At 45.8% G+C, this 20,445-nt stretch overlaps 1 protein-coding gene across 1 annotated transcript in view; it reads right to left on the minus strand.

Moving 5' to 3' along the window:
- PLEKHO2 (pleckstrin homology domain containing O2) overlaps nucleotides 1-19,909 on the minus strand; it is a 42,629-nt gene extending 22,720 nt beyond the window's left edge. The window contains exons 1-2 of the mRNA XM_077918973.1: nucleotides 19,440-19,909; nucleotides 9,756-9,908 (exon numbers count right to left, since the gene is read on the minus strand). Of these exons, the coding sequence (XP_077775099.1) occupies nucleotides 9,756-9,908; nucleotides 19,440-19,448 (162 nt within the window). The 5' untranslated portion in view covers nucleotides 19,449-19,909. The remainder of the gene's footprint in view (nucleotides 1-9,755; nucleotides 9,909-19,439) is intronic.
- Between the last annotated feature and the right edge of the window lie 536 nt (nucleotides 19,910-20,445).

The following is a 20,445-nucleotide window of genomic DNA, read 5'->3' on the forward strand; positions in this document are numbered from 1 at the left end:
AAGCCAACGCCTGGCTGCCACCGTCAGGGCACAGCAGCCAGGCCAAGGAGCAGTGAAAGTGCCCACGCCAGAACCTCCCAGACCTGCTTTAGTGATAGAGGTGTTGCTAGAGCTGCCAAACGGACACCCACTACAGATCAAGGCGCTTTTGGATTCAGGCAGCTCCTGTAATTTCATGAGTAAGGAGTTTGCAGCTGAGCACCAGATACAGACCATCCCTTTAAGTAACCCCTTGCAGGTGACCACGATTGACGGCAGAGAGCTGTTGGGAGGAGAAGTTAGCCAACAGACTGTCCCGATGATAATGAGGGTGGCAAGGCACACCGAACGGATAGCGTTTAATGTGGCCACCTTGGGAGGAGCTCCCATCATTTTGGGGATGAGCTGGCTGGCGCTACACGATCCGCTAGTGGGCTGGCATCAGAGGGTGGTCTCCTTTGGGTCAGCGCATTGCCTAGAACACTGCAAGCAGGGGAAGGTTCTGGGAGGAGCCAGAGTCACCCTAGCCAGGATGGAAGTAATGGATAAAGGGAAGGTGCCCCCACAATACGCAGATCTGAGCAACGTATTCAGCGAAAGGGAAGCAGACAAACTGCCGCCGCATAGACCCTTTGACTGTCAAATCAACCTACTCCCTGGGGCCCAACTCCCAGTGGGCAAGCTGTACGCCATGTCAGACAGGGAGATGCAGGAGTTGAGGGAGTTCATTGACAAAAACCTGAAGCGAGGTTTCATCAGAGAGTCCAGAGCGGTGGGGGGCAGCCCAGTGTTTTTTGTGGACAAAAAAAACACAGATAAGCCGAGACTTGTAGTGGACTTTAGGGCCCTGAATGCAGTGTCGGAACCCCTGGCTTTTCCTATGCCCCGAATTGATGACATTTTGACCAGGGTGAGGAAGGGGAAGATTTTTACAAAACTGGACCTGCGGGGGGCGTACAATCTGATACGCATAAGGAAGGGGGATGAATGGAAGACCACCATGTTCACCCCTCTGGGAGCCTTTGAATACCTCGTTATGCCCTTCGGTCTACAAGCGGGCTCGGCGTGCTTTCAAGCTTTTATGAACCACGTCCTGGAACCTTTGCTCTACAAGAATTGTGTGGCCTTTTTAGACGACGTGTTGGTGTATTCGGAGAATGAGGAGCAGCATGTGAGGGACGTTCGAGAAGTGTTGGGCAGACTGCAAGCCAACCAGCTGTGGGTGAAACTGGAGAAGTGCCAGTTTCATACCAAGGAGGTGGAATTCCTGGGGTACCGCTTGTCAGACAAGGGATTGGCCATGGATCCAGGCAAGGTCCAAGCGGTACTGTAATGGAAGACACCCAAGACCAAGAAGGATGTGCAAAGATTCCTGGGGTTTGGGAACTTTTATCGGAAGTTCATCAAGAACTTTGCACACTTGACGGCGCCCATCACCGACTGCCTCAGCAGCAAGAAGAAATTTGTTTGGACGGCGGAGGCGGAGCGAGCTTTTGAAGAACTGAAAAGGGCTTTCGCCTCGGAAGAACAACTTCTGCATGTGGACTTATGAAAGCCCATGAGAGTGGAAACCGATGCGTCCGACCGGGCGATCGGGGCGGTACTTCTTCAACCGGGGAGGAATACGTCAGAGTGGAGACCGTGTGCCTTCTTCTCGAGGAAGCTGAATAAATCCGAGAGGAACTACACGGTGTATGACAGGGAACTACTCGCCATTCACGAAGCGTTCCGGAGGTGGAGACATTTATTAATTGGGGCACAACACAAGGTGCAAGTGTGCACCGACCACAAGAATTTAGAGTATTGGAGAACAGCTCGAGTGCTCAACCAACGACAAGTGAGATGGGCACAGGAATTCTCCAAATTCCACTTTGAAATTTGTTATGTGCCAGGCCCAGAAAACGTCAGGGCGGACGCTCTCTCACGCAAACCCGAGTATTTGGAGGGGGAGGGGGCAATCGAAGAGAGACATGTCATCCCTGAAGACCGCTGGGTGTGTGGGGCGGCGCTGGTGGGGCAACGAGAACTGGTAGAGGAAACGGAAAATGATGAATATGCCCAGGATAAGCTCAGAGGTCTTAGGGGGGAGGGCGAGAAACCCGGAGGTTTTGAGGAAAGAAATGGGGCATTGTATTACAAAGGGGCACTGTATATACCAGAAGGTGAATTGAGGGGGAGAGTACTCAAGCAGTTGCACGATAGCCCCACGGCGGGACATTTTGGGCAACACAAGACCATGTGGTTGGTTACCAGGGAATTTTGGTGGCCCAAGGTGAGGGAAGATGTAAAGGAGTATGTAAGAGGGTGTGACCAATGTCAGCGAGCCAAAGGGGAAAGAAGGGCGCTGGCAGGGTTATTAGAACCATTACCCACACCAGAACGGCCTTGGGAAGCGGTATCAATAGATTTTATGACAGATCTGCCGAAGTCCAAGGGGAAAACAGCCATCATGGTAGTAGTAGACCTGTTAACTAAGATGTGCCACTTTGTAGCATGCTCACATGCAGTCACAGCGGAAGAAACAGCGAAGTTGTTTGTAGAACACATCTTTAGGTTGCACGGAGCCCCCTTGAGGGTGATCTCAGACCGCGGCAAACAATTTACTTCCAGGTTCTGGAGGAAGCTCATGAGCTTGCTGCACGTGGAAGTCAATTTTTCGACTGCCCGGCACCCTGAAACCAACGGGCAGGCGGAAAGAGCAAATGGCATCCTCCAACAATATCTGAGGTGTTATGTCAATGACAGAGAGAACGATTGGGTCGAAAAGTTGGCGCTGGCAGAATTTGCCTACAATAATGCGGAGAATGTGTCCACAGGGATGAGCCCCTTTTTGGCTAATTACGGGTGTCACCCAAGGGCATTTCCAGGGGATGGAGGGGAGAGATGGAGCGTTCCAGCGGCCGAACATTTTGTAGAAGAGATGGAAGCGATCCATCATCAGCTCCAGCTCAACTTAGAAAGGGCCAAGGCACAATATAAAAAGCAGGCAGACAAGAACAGAAGGGAAGGTGAAACCATAAGGGTGGGGGATCAGGTGTGGCTGTCAACCCAAGGGTTGCCGTTCAAAGGGGGTTGTAAGAAATTAAGACCCAAAAGATTGGGACCCTTTGAGGTCATTCAGCAGATCAACCCAGTGGCTTTCAAACTCCGGTTACCCAACCACATGAAATTGCACCCAGTGTTCCACAGGTCGTTACTGTCACCATACAGGGGGGGGACGTGAAGGGGAGCACGCCAGGGGACCAGCCTTGGAAGAAAGGGAACGCAGCAATCATGTAGCGGAAATCCTCGATTCTAGGTGGAAGGGAAATCAGGTGGAGTATTTGGTGGCGTGGGAAGGGGAACCGGAGTCAGAAAACACCTGGGTGACTGCAGGGGAGGTCAATGACGAGGTTTTAACAGAAACGTTCCACCAAAGATTCCCGAGGAAACCACAGCCGGTAGCAAGGTTTAGGAGGGAGTATTTCGGCACCACCGACGAGGAAGAGGAACTGGAAGGATTCGCGGAGTCGGAGTTGGAAGAGGGAATGGACTCCGATGACGAGGAGTACCGAGAGACCAGGGACAGCAACAAGTGGAGGGAAGTGTTCGAAACTTCGGACGATGAGGAAGGTTCTTTCAGGGGTTTTACCTCCTCACAGCCCGTAGGGGAGGAGACGGGAGGGGGTGAAGGGGGCCCTGGAGGGGAGGTGGATGTCAGGGAACTGCCATCGGAAAGACAGGAGGTGCAAAGGCACACTGAGGTTGAGAGAGACGTAGCAGCTGAAGAGGGAACCAGTAGGGGGAGATCAGGAACTCCAAGGGAAAGTGAGTCGGAGGGATGGCTCAGAGACGCTTCCAGCGAAAACAGTGGGGAGGTCTCAGGACCTCCTATAGGGACACCCACTCCTCGCCGGAAACTGTCACGCCGAGAGTCCAGGAGACGTGTTTCCGTTAAGGAGCTTTTATGTTGGAAATGATTCCGAAAGCAACCACTTTCGGATTCTGCTAGCGATTGACGCAGCCATGCTGGAGGGGTTCCGTCACAGGCAGAGGTTTGAAAACCTGATCAAACTCTGAGGGACTTGCATTTTACGCACAAGCAGCTCATCATCCCATCACAACAATATTACCAACCGGGACTGGTGGAAGCAAACACACTTTGCCAGCCCAACACTCCCAACAGTTGCCAGTCCATTTTGGACCTCAATCCAGGAAGCTTACCTTAAAAACACAGCAGCGTTATGTTGCTGGGTTGAGCAGGGATCCTGATGCCAAATTTAGAGTCTACTGAGGCAACAACATTCACTCCATACATTTAAAGCACCATGACACCGCTTTAAACACCCATGGCTTCCCTCAAATAATCCTGGGAAATTTGCTAAGGGAGCTGAGAGTAGTTAGGAGACCCCATTCCCCTCACAGAGCTTCAATTCTCAGAGTGGTTTAGCAATCAAACCCTCTTCACAGGGAACTCTGGGAACTGGAGCGCTGTGGGGATCTCCTAACCACTCTCAGCACTTTTAACCAACTACACTTCCCAGGTTTCATTGGGGGGAATGATGCAGATGGGGCCTGAGTTTACACTTGAGTAGCCAGAGTAGTCTGCTTTCATGGCTTGGAGACTCATGTGGGCTGCTAAACCCAAGGCTGGGACACAGGAGCCCTCTGGACCAGATCCCACAGCACTAGGGCTTATAGAATGAGGACTAGGACCCTCATGGACACCCTCTCCTGGGTCCAAGGAAGTCAGAGGCTGAAAAGGGCTCAATCCAGTCCCAGTCTCCAGTGGAACAGGTTGCCCACTAGAAACTCTCCATGGTCCTGCAGGTTCCTCAGACAGGACCCTTTCTGGTCCAAAGTTGTTCTCTTTATCAATTTTGTACTGGTGAAATCCTTGATATTTGTGGGTGCTTGTGTTCCTTTATGCTGCATTCCTGAAGGATGGGTTTTAACTGCAGGACAATGGCGAGCCAAGAGACACTGCAAAACTAGAAGGATAAACACTCACCATCTATCATGCAATGGTCTGGAGACCATAACATCCTTGCTAAATCTGAACACACATTTTATAAAACATCAGCTTCATTTGTATACATATTTGGACATTTGGTTGGCATGTATAGAGCTACCTGTGTAAACTAAGATGGATGTATTGATGGTTATTGTATTGTTAATGTGAGCTGAAATGGTTCCCCCCCCCTCGGGTGTGTTTTTCTCTCTTCTCCTGTCCCCCCTTTTCTTCCTCTCCTTTCTATATGTTTTCCCCCTTTCTTCAACAAATTTGCAATGCAGTGGTACCTCGGTTTTCGAACGTAATCCTGCTGTTCATGCATGGCATTATTGCATTGCTCTGTCATTTCTAACAAACCCATCCTTTGGCATATTAGACGGCATCTTTCCCTGTGATGGTCTTAAGACAGCCCTGAGAGGAAGGGCACCAGATACATGCTTTTAAAAATAAATAAGCACCACTGCAATCTTTGCACCATTTTTAATTTTGCAGAGTGCTTTCACAACAGCCTTGCAGAGAAGCTCTGCAGCCTCCAGTTTTATTTTGGTTTTATTAGCCTGCGAGCCCACACTTGCCTCTGTTAGCTTTGGCAAGCTCACCGCTGAGGGTGGAGTGAGGGGTGTGCACGCGTGAAGTTACTAGTCACAGCTAGCAGAAAGCTGTGGGAAGAGGGCAGCAGCGTTAGCAGGTGTCAGAATGAACTACACTACTTGTGACGGCAGGAGAAGCAGCACATTTTCAATCGTTCCCCTCTGTGTGTGCTTGGGGGAGGCTTCTGAAAGTAAAAAGCAACAACAAAGAGGCATTGCTTTCCCTTTTAAATTTGCAGGGAGCTCTTACAGTGGATAAGCATACAAAGATGGCATTGCCACACCTGAAGTTCAAAGTGGTACAGCCTATTCTACCACTTCAGGGTTCTTGCAGTCTTATTCTGTTGCCTGTGTGGACCAGCCCTATAGCTGGTCACCTGGAGGAAATGGGGGGAATACCATAGTTGACCAGGCAAGTGGTTATATACAAGCATCTTTTACAATTAAAATAACCCTTTTGCACATCCTGTCCCGTTTTCCCAAGGAGCCAGAGGTTGACATGCAGGGGGGCTGTCTCATTTTCTCCTCGCAATCACCTGGCAACATAGGCTAGGCTGAGAGTATGTAACTGGCCCAAGCTTCACAGACTTCATCACTGAGTGGGGACTTGAACACAGGCCTTACTCCAGATCGTGTTCTATGAAGCTCTTGCTTAATACAACTACTACCCCATCACTCCACCCCAGTCTTTATTCCCAACTTCCAGGAAATCCAAGTATTGTACATGCAACTGCAGGAGGAGGTTTGTGTTTCTCAATGCTCTCCAATGTGAAAAATGCTCTCCCTTTGCTCTCTTCCCGTTAGACTGTAGGATCCCTGGAGCAGGAACTCACAGTGGTGCCTCGCAATACGAAATTAATTCGCTCCGCGAGTTTTGTCGTCTTGCAATTTTTTTCGTCTTGCGAAGCACGGTGTCGGGAAAGTTTTGGAAAAGCTTCAAAAGTCTTTAAAAACCTCAAAAAAGGCTACCACACCGCGTGCTATGAGTTGCTCCTCGAAGTCAAGTCGCAACTGTATTAACGGTGTTAAGAAAAAGGAAACAAACTTGCAAGACGTTTCCGTCTTGCGGAGCAAGCCCATAGGGAAAATCGTCTTGCGAAGCAGCTCAAAAAACAAAAAACCCTTTCGTCTTGCGAGTTTTCCGTCTTGCGAGGCATTCGTCTTGCGAGGTACCACTGTCTTTACTCCCTTTTGCCTATACTATAAAGGGCTGCAGACACTGATGGGGCTATATACCTCATATTTCTTAAAGTATATTAAATTAGCACTCATTATTAAAAATAAAATCTTTTAAAATATCCAAAAATGAAAGGCAGCAAGGAGCATCATTCATAAAATCCTTGCTTGATTGTCTACGAGGGTTTATTCATTATATACGGTAAGTAACCACCGATCCCCAAGTCTGAATTATATTCTGATGCTTAGGTTGCAATCCTAAACTCCAGATTTTCTTCCTCCAAATTTAACATGCCCAGGACTGCACCCTTAATTGCTGAAAAGCTGTGAATTAGTCTTCAGTTGATTGTTCCCAAATCCTATGAAGTCATTTCACCTTCTCTTGATGTGATTTTATTTTCCAGTCAAATCAAAACAAATTATTTGCAAATAATATCCTGGCCAATTCTCAGCAAATATAAGAAGAGGTTCCTGATATTTGTTAAAATAATAATAAATATTATTATGTTGATTCTCTCTAAGTCCTGTGAGGCAAGTCCTTGTTATTCCTGCAGACAGCTGGGAAAAATAAGGCTGAAGGAGAAAAATAGTGACTCACCCAAGGACAAAGAATATTCATGCCAGAGCTGTGATTCAAACCCAGTTCTTCAAAGTCCAAACACAGCTCTTAACAAAAGAGCAACACAGAGAGCTCCCTTGTCGTGAGTCAGACCACTGGTCTATTGTTGACTTTGACTGGCAGTAGCTCTTCCTGGTTTCAGGCAGAGATTCTCTTCCAGATCTTCCTGGAGATTCCAGGGTTGAACCCGGGACCTTCTGCATGCACAGTAGAATGTCTACTGCTAATCTAACAGGCCTTCACCAACACTGGGCTTCAGACTTAATTTCATTTTCTTCTTCTTTCTTTTTAAAAAGTTCTGCCTACTCAGAATTAAGTCCTGTTGAATTCTGCAGGACTTGCTGCAACGTAAAATTGCACAGGGTTGCAGCTTTATTGTGACATGAATGTTTGTGGCTTAGAAACTATTTGATCAGATCCTTAGATGGCAGAACTTTATCTCTCACTGGCACACACGAGTATAGAGGGAGGGGGGAATGTGTAGCAGCGCTTCTAAGAAAATGGGCTCTATTATTACTAGTTTAACATTTAAATCTGCCTTTCTTCTAAGAGTTAGAGCTGCTTACCCCCAAGCAATTAATAAAAGAAAGAAGCAGAGTTAGATATTAAAATCCTGTTTGATGAATAGACATGTTTTCAATTTTTGTCTGAAAAATAACAGGGAGGAAGCTGGGTGAATCTCTGCAGCAGAGCTGGGGAACCTCAGGCTCCAGGGTCAAATGCAGCCCTCCAAATCTCTTTATCTCCCTTGGGACTCCCCCCAAGAAACACCCCAGCTTAGCACCCCAAGTGTTTTTGCCTGGCTGGAACGTACCCTTGAACACAGACAATGTGTCTTGTTAGTCTGGATGGAGAAGTGGGTGAACGTGTGTAAAAATCAGTATAAAGGTAAAGGTAAAGGGACCCCTGACCATTAGGTCCAGTTGACTCTGGGGTTGTGGCGCTCATCTCGCTTTATTGGCCGAGGGAGCCGGCGTACAGCTTCCAGGTCATGTGGCCAGCATGACTAAGCCACTTCTGGCAAACCAGAGCAGCGCACGGAAACGCCGTTTACCTTCCCGCTGGAGCGGTACCTATTTATCTACTTGCACTTTGACGTGCTTCCGAACTGCTAGGTAGGCAGGAGGAGGAACCGAGCAAAGGGAGCTCACCCCGTCGCGGGGATTCGAACCGCCAACCTTCTGATTGGCAAGTCCTAGGCTCTGTGGTTTAACCCACAGCGCCACCCGCGTTCCAGAAATCAGTATACTGAACATTTATTGCCTGCCCATTGGCACGTGGCTGCCTGCAAAGTTGCCCAGAATGCAATGTGGCCCTCAGGATGATAAAGGCTCCTCATCTCTGCTCTACAGGGAAACCCATTTCCACTACCAAAAGGGCCTAATCACTTGAGTGGCTGGGGAAACCCACTCAAGTGGGTTGCATGCTTATTATTATTATTATTATTATTAAGCACCTTGGACGATGACACAGACAGCAGGGTCTCCAAGGCAGGTATTTAAGCCTGAGCAGGTTGAGATCCCCAAAGCTTCATGCCACAACACAAACCTTTGAAGTGGTACAAGGCTGCTGGTTTCTGTTGCAATGGACCAAAAGGGCAAGCTCCCTGGAATGTAGTGTCTCATACAAGGGGAGAAACAGAAGCTTATTTTGAGACCAGGGAGAAGAGTTGGTGGAAGAAGACTGGAAGAAATTTAAAGACTATTTGCAGAAATACTGTAAAATTAATGAATGTTAAAATGATGTTGGATTGAAAATAAGTGGTATTGGTATTAAGATTAATAAGAATATGCAAATATGGATTGATAATGAGTGAAAATATATAGTTATAATAGGTTAAGATATAGAGTAAAGATGGTTGAAAGAGGGTAAGGATTTGCTGAAATGTCTTTGTGAATGGGAATACAAAAAGGGGAGAGGAGGTCAAGGAAACAAGTAAATGAGTCCAAAGATATTGAAAAATGGATATTTTTTCTTTTTAAATTTCTTTTTCAACTGCCTGGTTTTTTTTTGCATTTTGTACCTTTTTTATTCTTTTTTCTATGTGTGTTTTTTCTTAGTTCGTTAACTGTTGTTATAATTTTAGTTTGTTAATTGTTGTTATAATTTTCTCTAATTTGTAAACTTACGTTTTCTATTTTATAAAATTTGAATAAATATCTTTTTAAAAAAAGAAACAGAAGCTTATTTTGATACGGAATTGACAGGGGCAACCTTAATGCAGGCGAACTATGAGCACCACTGGTCTTCAGGATTTAGCAGGCGAATGTACTGAAAGGCACCGTGTCAAGACAAGAGTGGCTGATCCTATCATTGCATTGTGGCAGGCCCCAGTGTCACAGAGCACGGAGCAAGAGAACAGCCCTCTCCAGAGAAGCTTCCCTTCAACTGTTCTTACCTCATCTTCGTACACTAACAGTTTGGTTTTGCAGAGCTGGATGTAACGCTCCTTCCAGAGACCAAAGAGGCCTGAACTGCTCTTCCTGATCCAGCCAGATTTCTCCGCTTTAGTAGGACACTTCGGCTTCTCTGGGGTCTCCTCCTTCACACCCTAGAGCCACACCAGGAAATAAGAAAGAGAAAGGTTGTCATTAGAAACTCAAACCTTGACACACACCCCACAGCACATTATGCAGCTATACAAGCAACTTTAATTTATGTGCACAGCATAAGAGGTGCTCAGTTTTTCTCCTGTGTTTCACCACCATTCTCCGTTATTTAAGGAGAAAAGAAATTGCAATCAAGGAGAGAGAAACCTTTTGTGAAATGTTTGTTTGTTTGTTTGCATGTGTGTGTGTGTGTGTGTGTGTGTGTTTATTGCACTACAAACGAGACAGTCACCGCCCTCAGGCTCTCAATAAAAAAAGACACAGCACACAAGGAAAAAGGAATTGGAGGGAGGAGGAAAACAAGTTCCTCCAAGTTACAGTTCTTATAATTGGCAATTGCCCACAGATCAGATCCAATCCAAGAGGTCAAGGCAGCTCCTGCCACGCAGTCCTTCCATCAGGATACTACCCCTCCCTCACGTATTCATCGAGGACATGAGGCAGTGCACTCAAACTGGGGCGAGATGGGCACCCCACTTTTCAGGCAGGCTTAAGTGAGTCTTGCCTAACATTCCCACTTCCTACCCCCCTCCAACCTTTGAGGACTGGCACGTGGGGGTTCACCTGAGCACCCCTACAGTATAACGTAGAATAAATGTGTTGAAGAGAAAGGTATGGTAAAGGAGAAGTAAAAAGTAAAAAAGGAAAGGAAAGGAAAATCACAGAAACTGAGACATGAACCAGGAGGGAGGCAAGGATCTGGAGTGCCAGATTCCACGACTTCTGCACAGATGCAGTAATGTTATATGTAACACTGGTAGACAGCATGCGGTTACTTGCTTGGCCAGGCCTGGGATATATAGCAGGAGCCTGGCCTCTCTCTGATCTACTCTTGTCAACAGAACAGCACTTCCTCTTCTGAATCTGGCCTTGACTGAAGAGCTCTCCCCTCCCAATTCTAAATCTAGCCCCAGATTTAGACACTAAGATCCCTGGCCTGCCCAACTGGTAGAGCAAAGGCATGGATCTCAAATAAGGAGGTCCTTCTTTAGGATTTAGAGGCATCATGCCTGTTTTCTCGTAACGGTTTCTACCTCTTCCAGCCACATTGCTCACCCATGGGGACTAGCAGAAAATCAGCAGGGAGACTCGCACCCTGAACATGTGCGTTAGGTAGGGGTGCTTTGTCAATCTCCCATGAAACGCTACCCCTGGAAACCATCCAACTGACTGAAAACATGTTTTTTAAATTTGCTGAAAGAAATGGTTTAAGATCCCTCAGTCATTCAGGGTTCTCTTTGACAAGACTATACATATATCACATTAGATATATATAAACTGTGGACAGATAGATAACTAAATGTACATATAACTATAAATATAACGTGGTGTTTCCTGTTCTCACTTTTCAGTCACATTCATACCCTTTTTTTCGCCTTAAAAAAAAAAAAGCTTTCGCCTCAGGCATACTTGCTCAGAACTGCACTAATAGAAGCCCATAGCCAGGACGGCTACTCAAACACACCAATATAGTCTAAGTAAAAAAAACATCCTAAATTCCAGTACACCTTCCTATTAAGGGCAAACAGCTTCTATTTTCCAGGCCAAATAGCTACCCCCCCCCCAAAATATATATCTCTCTTTAAATTAAAGTCTCATAATATCTTGTGAGAGCTGACAGGATGAGTTCAAATAAACTTTGCAGTACACATTCTCAGAAGATCAGATAGAAGCTTCCTTTCATGAGTCTGCCCCCAACATTGGAACATCTTCAAGAAATAGGTTTGCATGACTTTCAAGTAGCACTGCTAAGGGGAAATATATTAGAAAGAAAATGGGGGAAAGCCCAAACACAGAGAATTGCTGAAATGGATATTCTGGCGATTTGTTTGTTTGTTTGTTTGTTTATATTTTTTATTTGATTTATATACCACCCTTTATCAAAAGATCCCAGGGCAGTGTACAACTTTAAGAACACATTTTATGGAGAATCAATAATAAAAACATAATAAAAAGCATAGCAACAGGCAGCATAATAATAAAATAATAATCATAATAACAGTCATACATGCCACCGACTTTAACACACCATAAGTTATTTAAGTAATGAGTTAAAAGCCCGAGTAAAGAGGAATGTTTTGGCCTGGCATCTAAAGACATGTAATGATGGCACCAGGCGAGTCTCCCTTGGGAAAGCATTCCAGTCGGGGAGCCACCACAGAAAAGGCCTGTTCTCTTGTTGCCACCCTTTGAACCTCTCTGGGAGGGGGGATATAAAGAAGGGCCTGAGATGATAAGCGCAGGGTCTGGATCGGTTTGTACGGGGAGAGGTGGTCCTTAAAGTATTGAGGTCCTGAGGCTTAATAGGTCAACCCCATCACTTTGAATTGGGCCTGGAAACTAATTGACAGCCAGGGTAGATGGGTCAGGATATGCTCAAACCATCTTGTTCTGGCGAACAATCTGGCCATTACATTTTGCACCAGCTGAAGGTTAGGTTATCTTACTCTCCCCCCCCCCCACTGCCAATTAAAAACTTCTCTTCTGTTGCTGCCCAACATATTCACTGTAAGTACTGCTCTTTGTAAAAAAAATTGTTTCAACATTTGTGTTTTAGTGCTTGGATCACTGTTGAACTGATGTTTGCTCTTTATTTGTAAGTTGCTCTGAGCAACTGCTCTGTGAAGAGGGAAAGCAGGGCATAAAAATGTTTTGAATAAAAAATAATTAAATCTGGCTATAAATGTGCAATACAAACAAACAAACAAGTACCCCAAATATATTCCTTATGGGAACCTGACTATTCCTAATTTTAATTAGACTGATGCTGAAAAGGTTTGCAATTTAGATTTCTTATTCAAATCTCTTTGAGGGATTGTATTTTATATAACTGACTTTTTATTTCTACTCTTTATATATTGTATTGTTTTTTTATTGCTATGGCCAATGGCTGATGCAAATAAAGATTCATTCATTCATTCTTTGAGGGTAAGGATATGAGGAGTGCTTAAATCAGATTAAATGTATTTTTTTTTAAAAAAAACAAGAACTCATCTTTCTAATATACCAGGAACTTATGTCTTACTACGTATTACCACTTCCTGCAACTTTCAGTTCTTGTACAAATATAGACATGTCAGGATTTCTGATTAAGCTCCTTTTGGTGCAACTCTTAGAAGCATTATCAAGAATCTATAACTCTAACTTCCTTTGCACAGGGCTAAAAAAAGAAAAACTATGAACCAGATCACTGAAATTCAGGCAGAAATCTTATGCACATTTACCTGGAGTAAGTCCCCACTGAACGTGTATGAGGCTTACTTCTGAGACATATGCAAAATTGCAGTGCAACAAATACAAGTTCTGCAAATGGCAGTCCTGGGTTTCTCTGCATGTTTGACCCCAATGATCACACCACTGTCATGTATTTAATGGTTTATTTTTTAGGGTTTTGGGGGGGGCAGCCAGTGCATCAAAAATAAAGTTACTCCAGTTGCTGGAACGAGCATACCAGTTCACTTCTTTGTAGTGGTCTGCAGCTAGTGTGGTCCAGCAATAAACACGGTGGACTTGGAAGCCACACAACTGCTTTGAAATCAGTGCTCTGACATGGATCCAAAGGATGCCCATTGGCAAGTCACCAGGTATATGGCCAACAGAGGTTAGCTCAGCTGTTTCCGGTGTAACATTGGCTACAGCATATCTATAACTAGTGGTACCCTCCCTCCTAGTCTCCTCCCACACTGTAACCAAAATGTGCACAGTGGATTCGAACATTAGTGATGAAATTCTGGACTGCACCATTTCAACTTCTGCAGGGGACGATTACATTTTTGGATACTCGCACACAAATTTTCAAACTAGCCAATCTAGAAGTTTTTTGGCCCAGAAATGGAAGACCCGACATGACTTAAACCACTTGTTGAGGTAGAAGGGTATGTGAACTCTGGCTATCGCAGAGAAAATAACCCACAAATTACATGTTTCTAAGGGTAAGGAAGACCTGGATCATTTCAAAGCTGTTGGTGGGATTTCATTTCTTTTGCGTCAAATTGTGATGTACAAAGCTCTCTTCCCCCACATTAGTGAAAATCTTGATATACAGTCATACCTTGGATTTCAAACGCCTTGGCTCCCAAACAATTGAAACCCGGAAGTGAATGTTCCGGTTTCTGAACGTTCTTTTGGAACCCGAATGTTTGCTTTCCAAACGTTTTGGAAGTCGAACAGACGTCCAGAACAGATTCCATTCAACTTCCAAGGTATGACTGTACCACTCTCTCTCCCTCTCTCTCTTGGAGAAGAATACTTGAAGCCTTGCTTCTAAGTATGCTAGAATATTACCTGAAGGGAGCTTTGCATTTGTATGTGTGGAAAATTCAGACATATGACTTTACACATACAATCTAAAAAAGGTCCTGTCCAAAATTTAACCTTTTGGCTTCCATCGTACGCTTAACATTTATTATGGGACAAACAGAAATTCCAATTTGAGGGAGAAGTTGACAAATCTTGGATGGCTTTAATAGTAATCTAACGTTTAGCTTGCCAGGACCCCTGCCCTTTTCCAATAGGGAAGGGCGGGGTGTGTGTCTCCTATTTCCCATTCAGCTTCATTCAGAGGCACTTTGAGAATCTACAAGGTGCAGCATAAACTCAGAGGCAGTCAGGAAGAGGGTTTAGACACGTCTTCTGTTGCCTCCAAGGCACTCAGAGGACTCTGCAACACAGACTTAAGTTCCAACAAGCATGCCTGTTGGGTTGGTGGGCACTCAATGTGGTGAGCAAACTTGTGGACAGTTGCTTCCTGAAGATCTGAGGCCACAGTTTCCTTTTGCAATCCTTTCAAGGCAGTTGCCCTCAAACACTTTCAAAAAGGATTTTTTTCGCAGTTAAGTTGTCTAAGGAGGTTCTGCTGGGCTTTACAAGGGACCAAGCCTTTAGTGTGACAGACCCAGTCCTGTGGAACTCCCTGCCACTAGAGTTTCAGCAGGAATCTGAAAAAAACTATGTTTCAGACAGGCCTTTGCAATGTGAATTTCTTTTTTAGTAACCAATACTTACTGATGTTTTAATTGACCTTTTTACAAACTGGTATACTGTATTTGTTTTTTAATGAAAGCGCAGTCCATAAAGACATAGAAAAAAAGATTTTTTTCCTTGCAAATAAAAATGGCACGAGATTGTAAAAAAAGCATCTTTGTAATTTTCTGTTGCCTAAAATCCTGGAAACAATTAGGAAGATAACAGTGTGACTGTAAAAAAGGAAATAAGAAGATATAGTGATGGCAACAAACTCAGACAGCTTTAAAAATGAATCAAATCTATTATCTCTTAATTAGCATGATCAGTGGATACTAGCCAAAATAGGTCAATGTAACCTCCTTGTTCAGCAACGGTTTAGCTGAGAATACCAGATGCTAGACAAAGGCAAAGTTTATTTTCCAAGTATGGGGAACTTGCAGTCCTTTGGTAACTGCTGGACCACAACTCCCATCATCCCTGGCCATTGTCTGTGCTGGCTGGGACTGATGGGAAGTGGAGTCCAACAATATATAGAGGTCACAAGTTCCCCATCCTTGTTATAATTCCTTAAATGGTCATGAACATGGCAGGCTCAGCCTAGAGATGACACCTGTGGTTGACCTGTCCTGTGTGTTAACTAATCCTGGAAACAAACCCACTGCTCAATGCCTTACTTGCAAGATATGTCACCATTCCCTCAACCACCTGAGTACAGCACAGTGATGACAAAGGACAACTAATTAAGCTGCAGTACCTTGGGGCTGAAATGGTTTGACTACAACTCCCAGCTAATGAGAACTGTAGTCCAACAGTGTCTGGGGACCCAAGGCTGAAGGACACTGTAGCCTAGCCCATACTTTGCAGAGCCAGTCCAAGGCATTTTGTTACCTGAGGCAAAGAATAAGGTGATGCCTTCCCTTCTGCTACATTCCGGGTAAAAAAGCTAGCCAGACTGACAGCTGAATCTCACTTCAGCTCTGGCAATGGGGCAGTGCCTTCCGCTGCACCTGAGGCCTACAGGCTCACCTAGTGCTCACAATATGGCGCACACAGCTTTGTCCATTCCCCAACCCTCAGCATCTACCACCTGAGGCAGCTTCCTCACTCTGCCTAATGGTAGGGTCGGTCTTGAGGTTTTGTATGCAGATGATTCTAGGTTCAAGCCCCAGCCTCTCCAGGTAATTCTGGGGAACTCTCCTTTCTGAAAACCCAGAGAGCCACTGTCTATCAGTGCGGACCAGGAATGGGGAACCTGTGGCCCTCCAGATGTTGTCGGACTGTACCTCCCATCGCACTAGCAAGCATGGGCCAACGGACAGGGATGATGAAAGCTGGAGTCCAACAACATCTAGAAGGCCACAATGTAGACTAAACCAGGGTTTCTCAAAGTTGAGTCTCCAGCTACTTTTGAACTACAACTCCCATCATCCCTGGCCACTGGTCTTAGTAGCTAGGGATGATGGGAGTTGTAGTCCAACAACAACTGAAGATTCGTTTGGGAAACTGTGGACTAAGCCAAGCTTGATGGACAATGATCAGACTCAGTATAAAGCAACATGCTATGTCTCCACAGCAAACTTATATAGATTTTAACAACATAATTGTTGCGGCTTCACCCACACTTTTCTGGGAATCACAGAATGCCTCACAGAACTACAGTTCCCAAGAAGCACTGCGGAGATGGTAGCAGTACTGAACCTTTTTAAAAGTCCGATGAGTAAATACTGTATATGCTCTTATTCTTCACTGCCCAACAGGAGTGAAACTGGTTTACATCTGTAGCATCGCCATGCCCTTATAAAGCCTTGCAAGCCCTTTCCTTTCCTTTCCCTACTTCCCATTTCTCCAAGAGGACGGAACAGCTGAAGGCTCCATGAAATCTCTTTTAAAAACAAAACAAAACCCACTCGATAGTGCAACAGCCCATTAGCAGAGAGAAAGCAGCTTATGGGTTGCCAGTACAAAAGTGCCCTGACAGAATTGGTGCAAGCACGAGTTTGTTGGCAGAAGGAAGCAGCAGCCCCATTTGAAAAGGCAAGAGTTTCAAAATGCAAAACAAGGGGGGAACCAGGGAAGGAAAGAAGCAGCCGCCTGATCTTCTGGACAGACCCATTTAAACTCTAGGATGAGGGGAAACGGTACACCCCGGTCAGAGGCGATTTGGGTAGAGATGCCCAAAAGAATAAACAACGTTTTAAAGGAGAAGCATGCTAACCTATATAGGAAAGTAGTTTTTAGCTGCAAATAAGCACACACTGAAAGCATGCTAAGTGCTCTTAGCAAAGCAGGTCTCTATCTTGGGTTACCACCTATATCCTATTGCAGCAACATCAGCACAGGAGAGGCAGAATGTAGTAAATATAATGGGTTCAGTTGCCTTCTTGTGACCCTTTGAATTAATTATGTCAAGAGTTTAAATAGCCCGGTGGTCTGTACTGAATTGCTTCCAAGTACAAAATGTAGGAAGGGCAATAGTTCACTGGCAGTGCGCATGCTTTGCATGCAGAAGGTCCCAGGTTTAATCCCCGGCACCTCCAAGAAGGTCTGGAAAAGATTTACTGTCTGAAACCCTGGAGAGCTACTGCCAGTCAATGTAAAGCAAGGGTATCCACTAATGTGCTGCTACACTGCAACTCCCATTAACCCTGACTACAGGTCTTGCTGGCTGGGGCTGATGGGAGTTGTAGTCCCACAACATCTGGAAGACACAATGTTGGCTTTCCCAATTGTAGACAATATTGAGCCAGGTAAACTAATGATGCGACTTGGCAGCTTCCTCTGCTCCTATGAGTTTGAGTATTAATTTATTAATATTTGCCCACAATCTAACAATAGCTATTGGTGTGGGTCATTGTCAAGGATGCTGCTGGGTCCAGGGAGGGATTGCTAAGATGTGCCCATGAGACATAGGAAGCTGCCTCATGCTGAGTCAGACCACTGGCCCACCTAGCTGCATACTGTTTGCACTAACTGGCAGCAGCTCTCTGGTCTTTCCCGGCCCTACCTAGAGACACTGGGGGTTGAAATTGGGACCTATTGCATGCAAAACAGATGAGATACAGGTCTCTCCATCCCAACCAACTGGAAAATAGGAAGCTCCCTTATACTGAATCAGACCACTGGTCCCTCTAGCTCAGTACTGTCCACACTGACTGGCAGCAGCTCTCCAGGGTTTCAGTTTAGGGGCATTCCTAATCCTACCAGAATAGAACCTGGGAACTTCAACATGCAAAGCAGACGTTCTACCATGGAGCAACAGTCCTTAAAGGCATTTCTCTCAGGTTGCTTCTTCAGACTGCATGTGAGAGTTGCACAGTGGGTCACCAGGATCTGGAGAAATTGAGGATGCCTGAGCCTGGCCCCTTCTACCCTGGGCTATGACAATTCCCTGCTTCTTGTGAGCCATGGCAACCAAGAAACACCCACACACACCCAGCTGTCTTGAGCCAAAAGCACACTCCAAGCATCATTTCCTACAGCGAGGTTCACCCAGTTCAATTTATCAGCAACTGCTGCCTAAGCATTGCCAGCTTTTGTTTTATTTTTTAAACTGGCCCTGCTCCACTGTTTTCAACAGCAACTTGGTGCCCAGGAATTAAGTCAGCAAAGCTGTCCCGCCGACACTTGATGCCTAAGACTGGAGTGTGCTAAGCTGCTACAAAAGGCACAGGAGCAAGGTTAGAATAGGAAACTTGGCAACTTTCAACCACCGCCTGAGTTTTCTCATAGCAGGGCAAACCAACTCCAGAGAGACCTCTGAAGCACGTGCTCCTTTTCCAGCAGCCTCGGACATCCATCAACAAAACAAGCTATGTTTTCCTCCCTCTCCTTTTCCCAGGCCAAAGACCATTCCATGCCAATAGGAAAACAAACTTTTAAAAAGACTTTCATCCAGGCCCTTTTGAGAGCTCCCTCTGTTTAATTTCAGCAGGAAGCAGGGGGAAGGGGGAAGCGTCCAGTCGTCGTCCCCAATTACTTCTATCCTCTACTACAGTATATTTGCTTTTCCTACCCCCCCCCCCCAAAAAAAAGCTTTTGAAACTGACTTACTCCTCTTCGGATGTTAAACTTAACAAGTTCGGTCAGCTTTCAAAACAAGATCTGGATAAGAATGTTGAAGAAGGTAGTTTCTGTTGCATGCTCTGTACCCTAGTTTCTGACAATCTATCGATCTAGGATCCATCCTATTCTCTTGACCGCAATTTGTTTTAACTGATTTTAATATTGTGTTTTCACATGGCTGTAACCCGCCCGGGACCCCACAGCGAAGGGCTGATAAGAAATCTAAATAATCATCACAGGATCAAACACACGCCCAGCCAAGAGCAGAGGAAAGCAAGCAGCTGGACCCAGAGGACTAGAAACTTAACTTCTTGAACAAACAGAAAAGGGCCGCATTCCTCCCTCCTCTATCTTGTAACTCGCCCATTCCTTCTCTCTCCCAAGTATGCAAAGCCTTTTTAAGCTGCCTTCCTTTGCCAACCCATTGCACTTGAAACATTACTCACATCTTCCATGGTGGAGATTGGGGGGGGGGAGGGAGAGAGGAAAGAGGAGGGCGATGCGTCTCCCACCCCTTGCAAAAATAATAATAATAATTCTTATTATTATCTGGATTCCTCTCCAAACACGCCGGGCGCGCTTCTTCGCTCGGAGATCGCTTTTTAATGCCTTCTTAGGAGCCTCGGGGCTGTTCTTCCATCCTTCGCCCGGGCTCTGCCGGAGTCCCGGAGCTTGCAAGCAGCAGCAGCAGCCGGCGGATCAAACATGCCGGGTTTGGGCGCTGGGGAGGGAACGGGGAGATGGAGGTTCAACAACTTTCCAGGCTGGCGAAGAGAAAAAGAAAAGTCCAGGGTTCGTTCGGAAGTTGCAAAGAAACCAGCTCCGCCGCCGATGCTGCTTTGCAGCGCCTCTGACTGCGCCTCTGTTTGCTTCGAAACAACTTTGCAAAAAGAAGACACAGCGGCAGCAAAAAAATATTGGTTTCCGGTAGTAGCTTGAGCTCTTAGGGAAGGAGAGGAGGAGGAGGAACCAGCAGCAGCTGAGAAGGGGAAGCTGTCCCCCCCACTCTCCCCACCTACACAGCCACACTGGGTGAGATCCAGCTCCAGCTTGCAGGGCTGTCTCCAGCGTGCCAGCGTCTACTCGGGAGTAAGTCCCGCATGAGCGCCTCGACTCCAAAGCGAGAGGCTCTAGGGACACCGGACTTGCCCGAGTTAGTGACTCCCAGGGGTTGCTGAACTACAACTCCCCTTTTTGGGTGCTGGGAGTTGTAGGCCAACGACCTCTGGAGGGTGTCATCTTGAGGACCAGCTGGTGTGCATTCTGAACGGCCCTACACGCAATCATTCTATTCATTTGTCACTTTTTTACCAGCAAAAAGTCTCAAAGAGGCATAGAATGAAGGTTTAAACTGCAACACGCACACATACAAAGACAAACAAACCCTCAAATTCAATACTTGGGGTGTATAAAAGGGGACCACCTTACTGCATAATAATCTTGTACATTTGT

The sequence above is a fragment of the Podarcis muralis genome, chromosome 14, assembly GCF_964188315.1.
Source record: "Podarcis muralis chromosome 14, rPodMur119.hap1.1, whole genome shotgun sequence".
NCBI classification, from domain to species: domain Eukaryota; kingdom Metazoa; phylum Chordata; class Lepidosauria; order Squamata; family Lacertidae; genus Podarcis; species Podarcis muralis.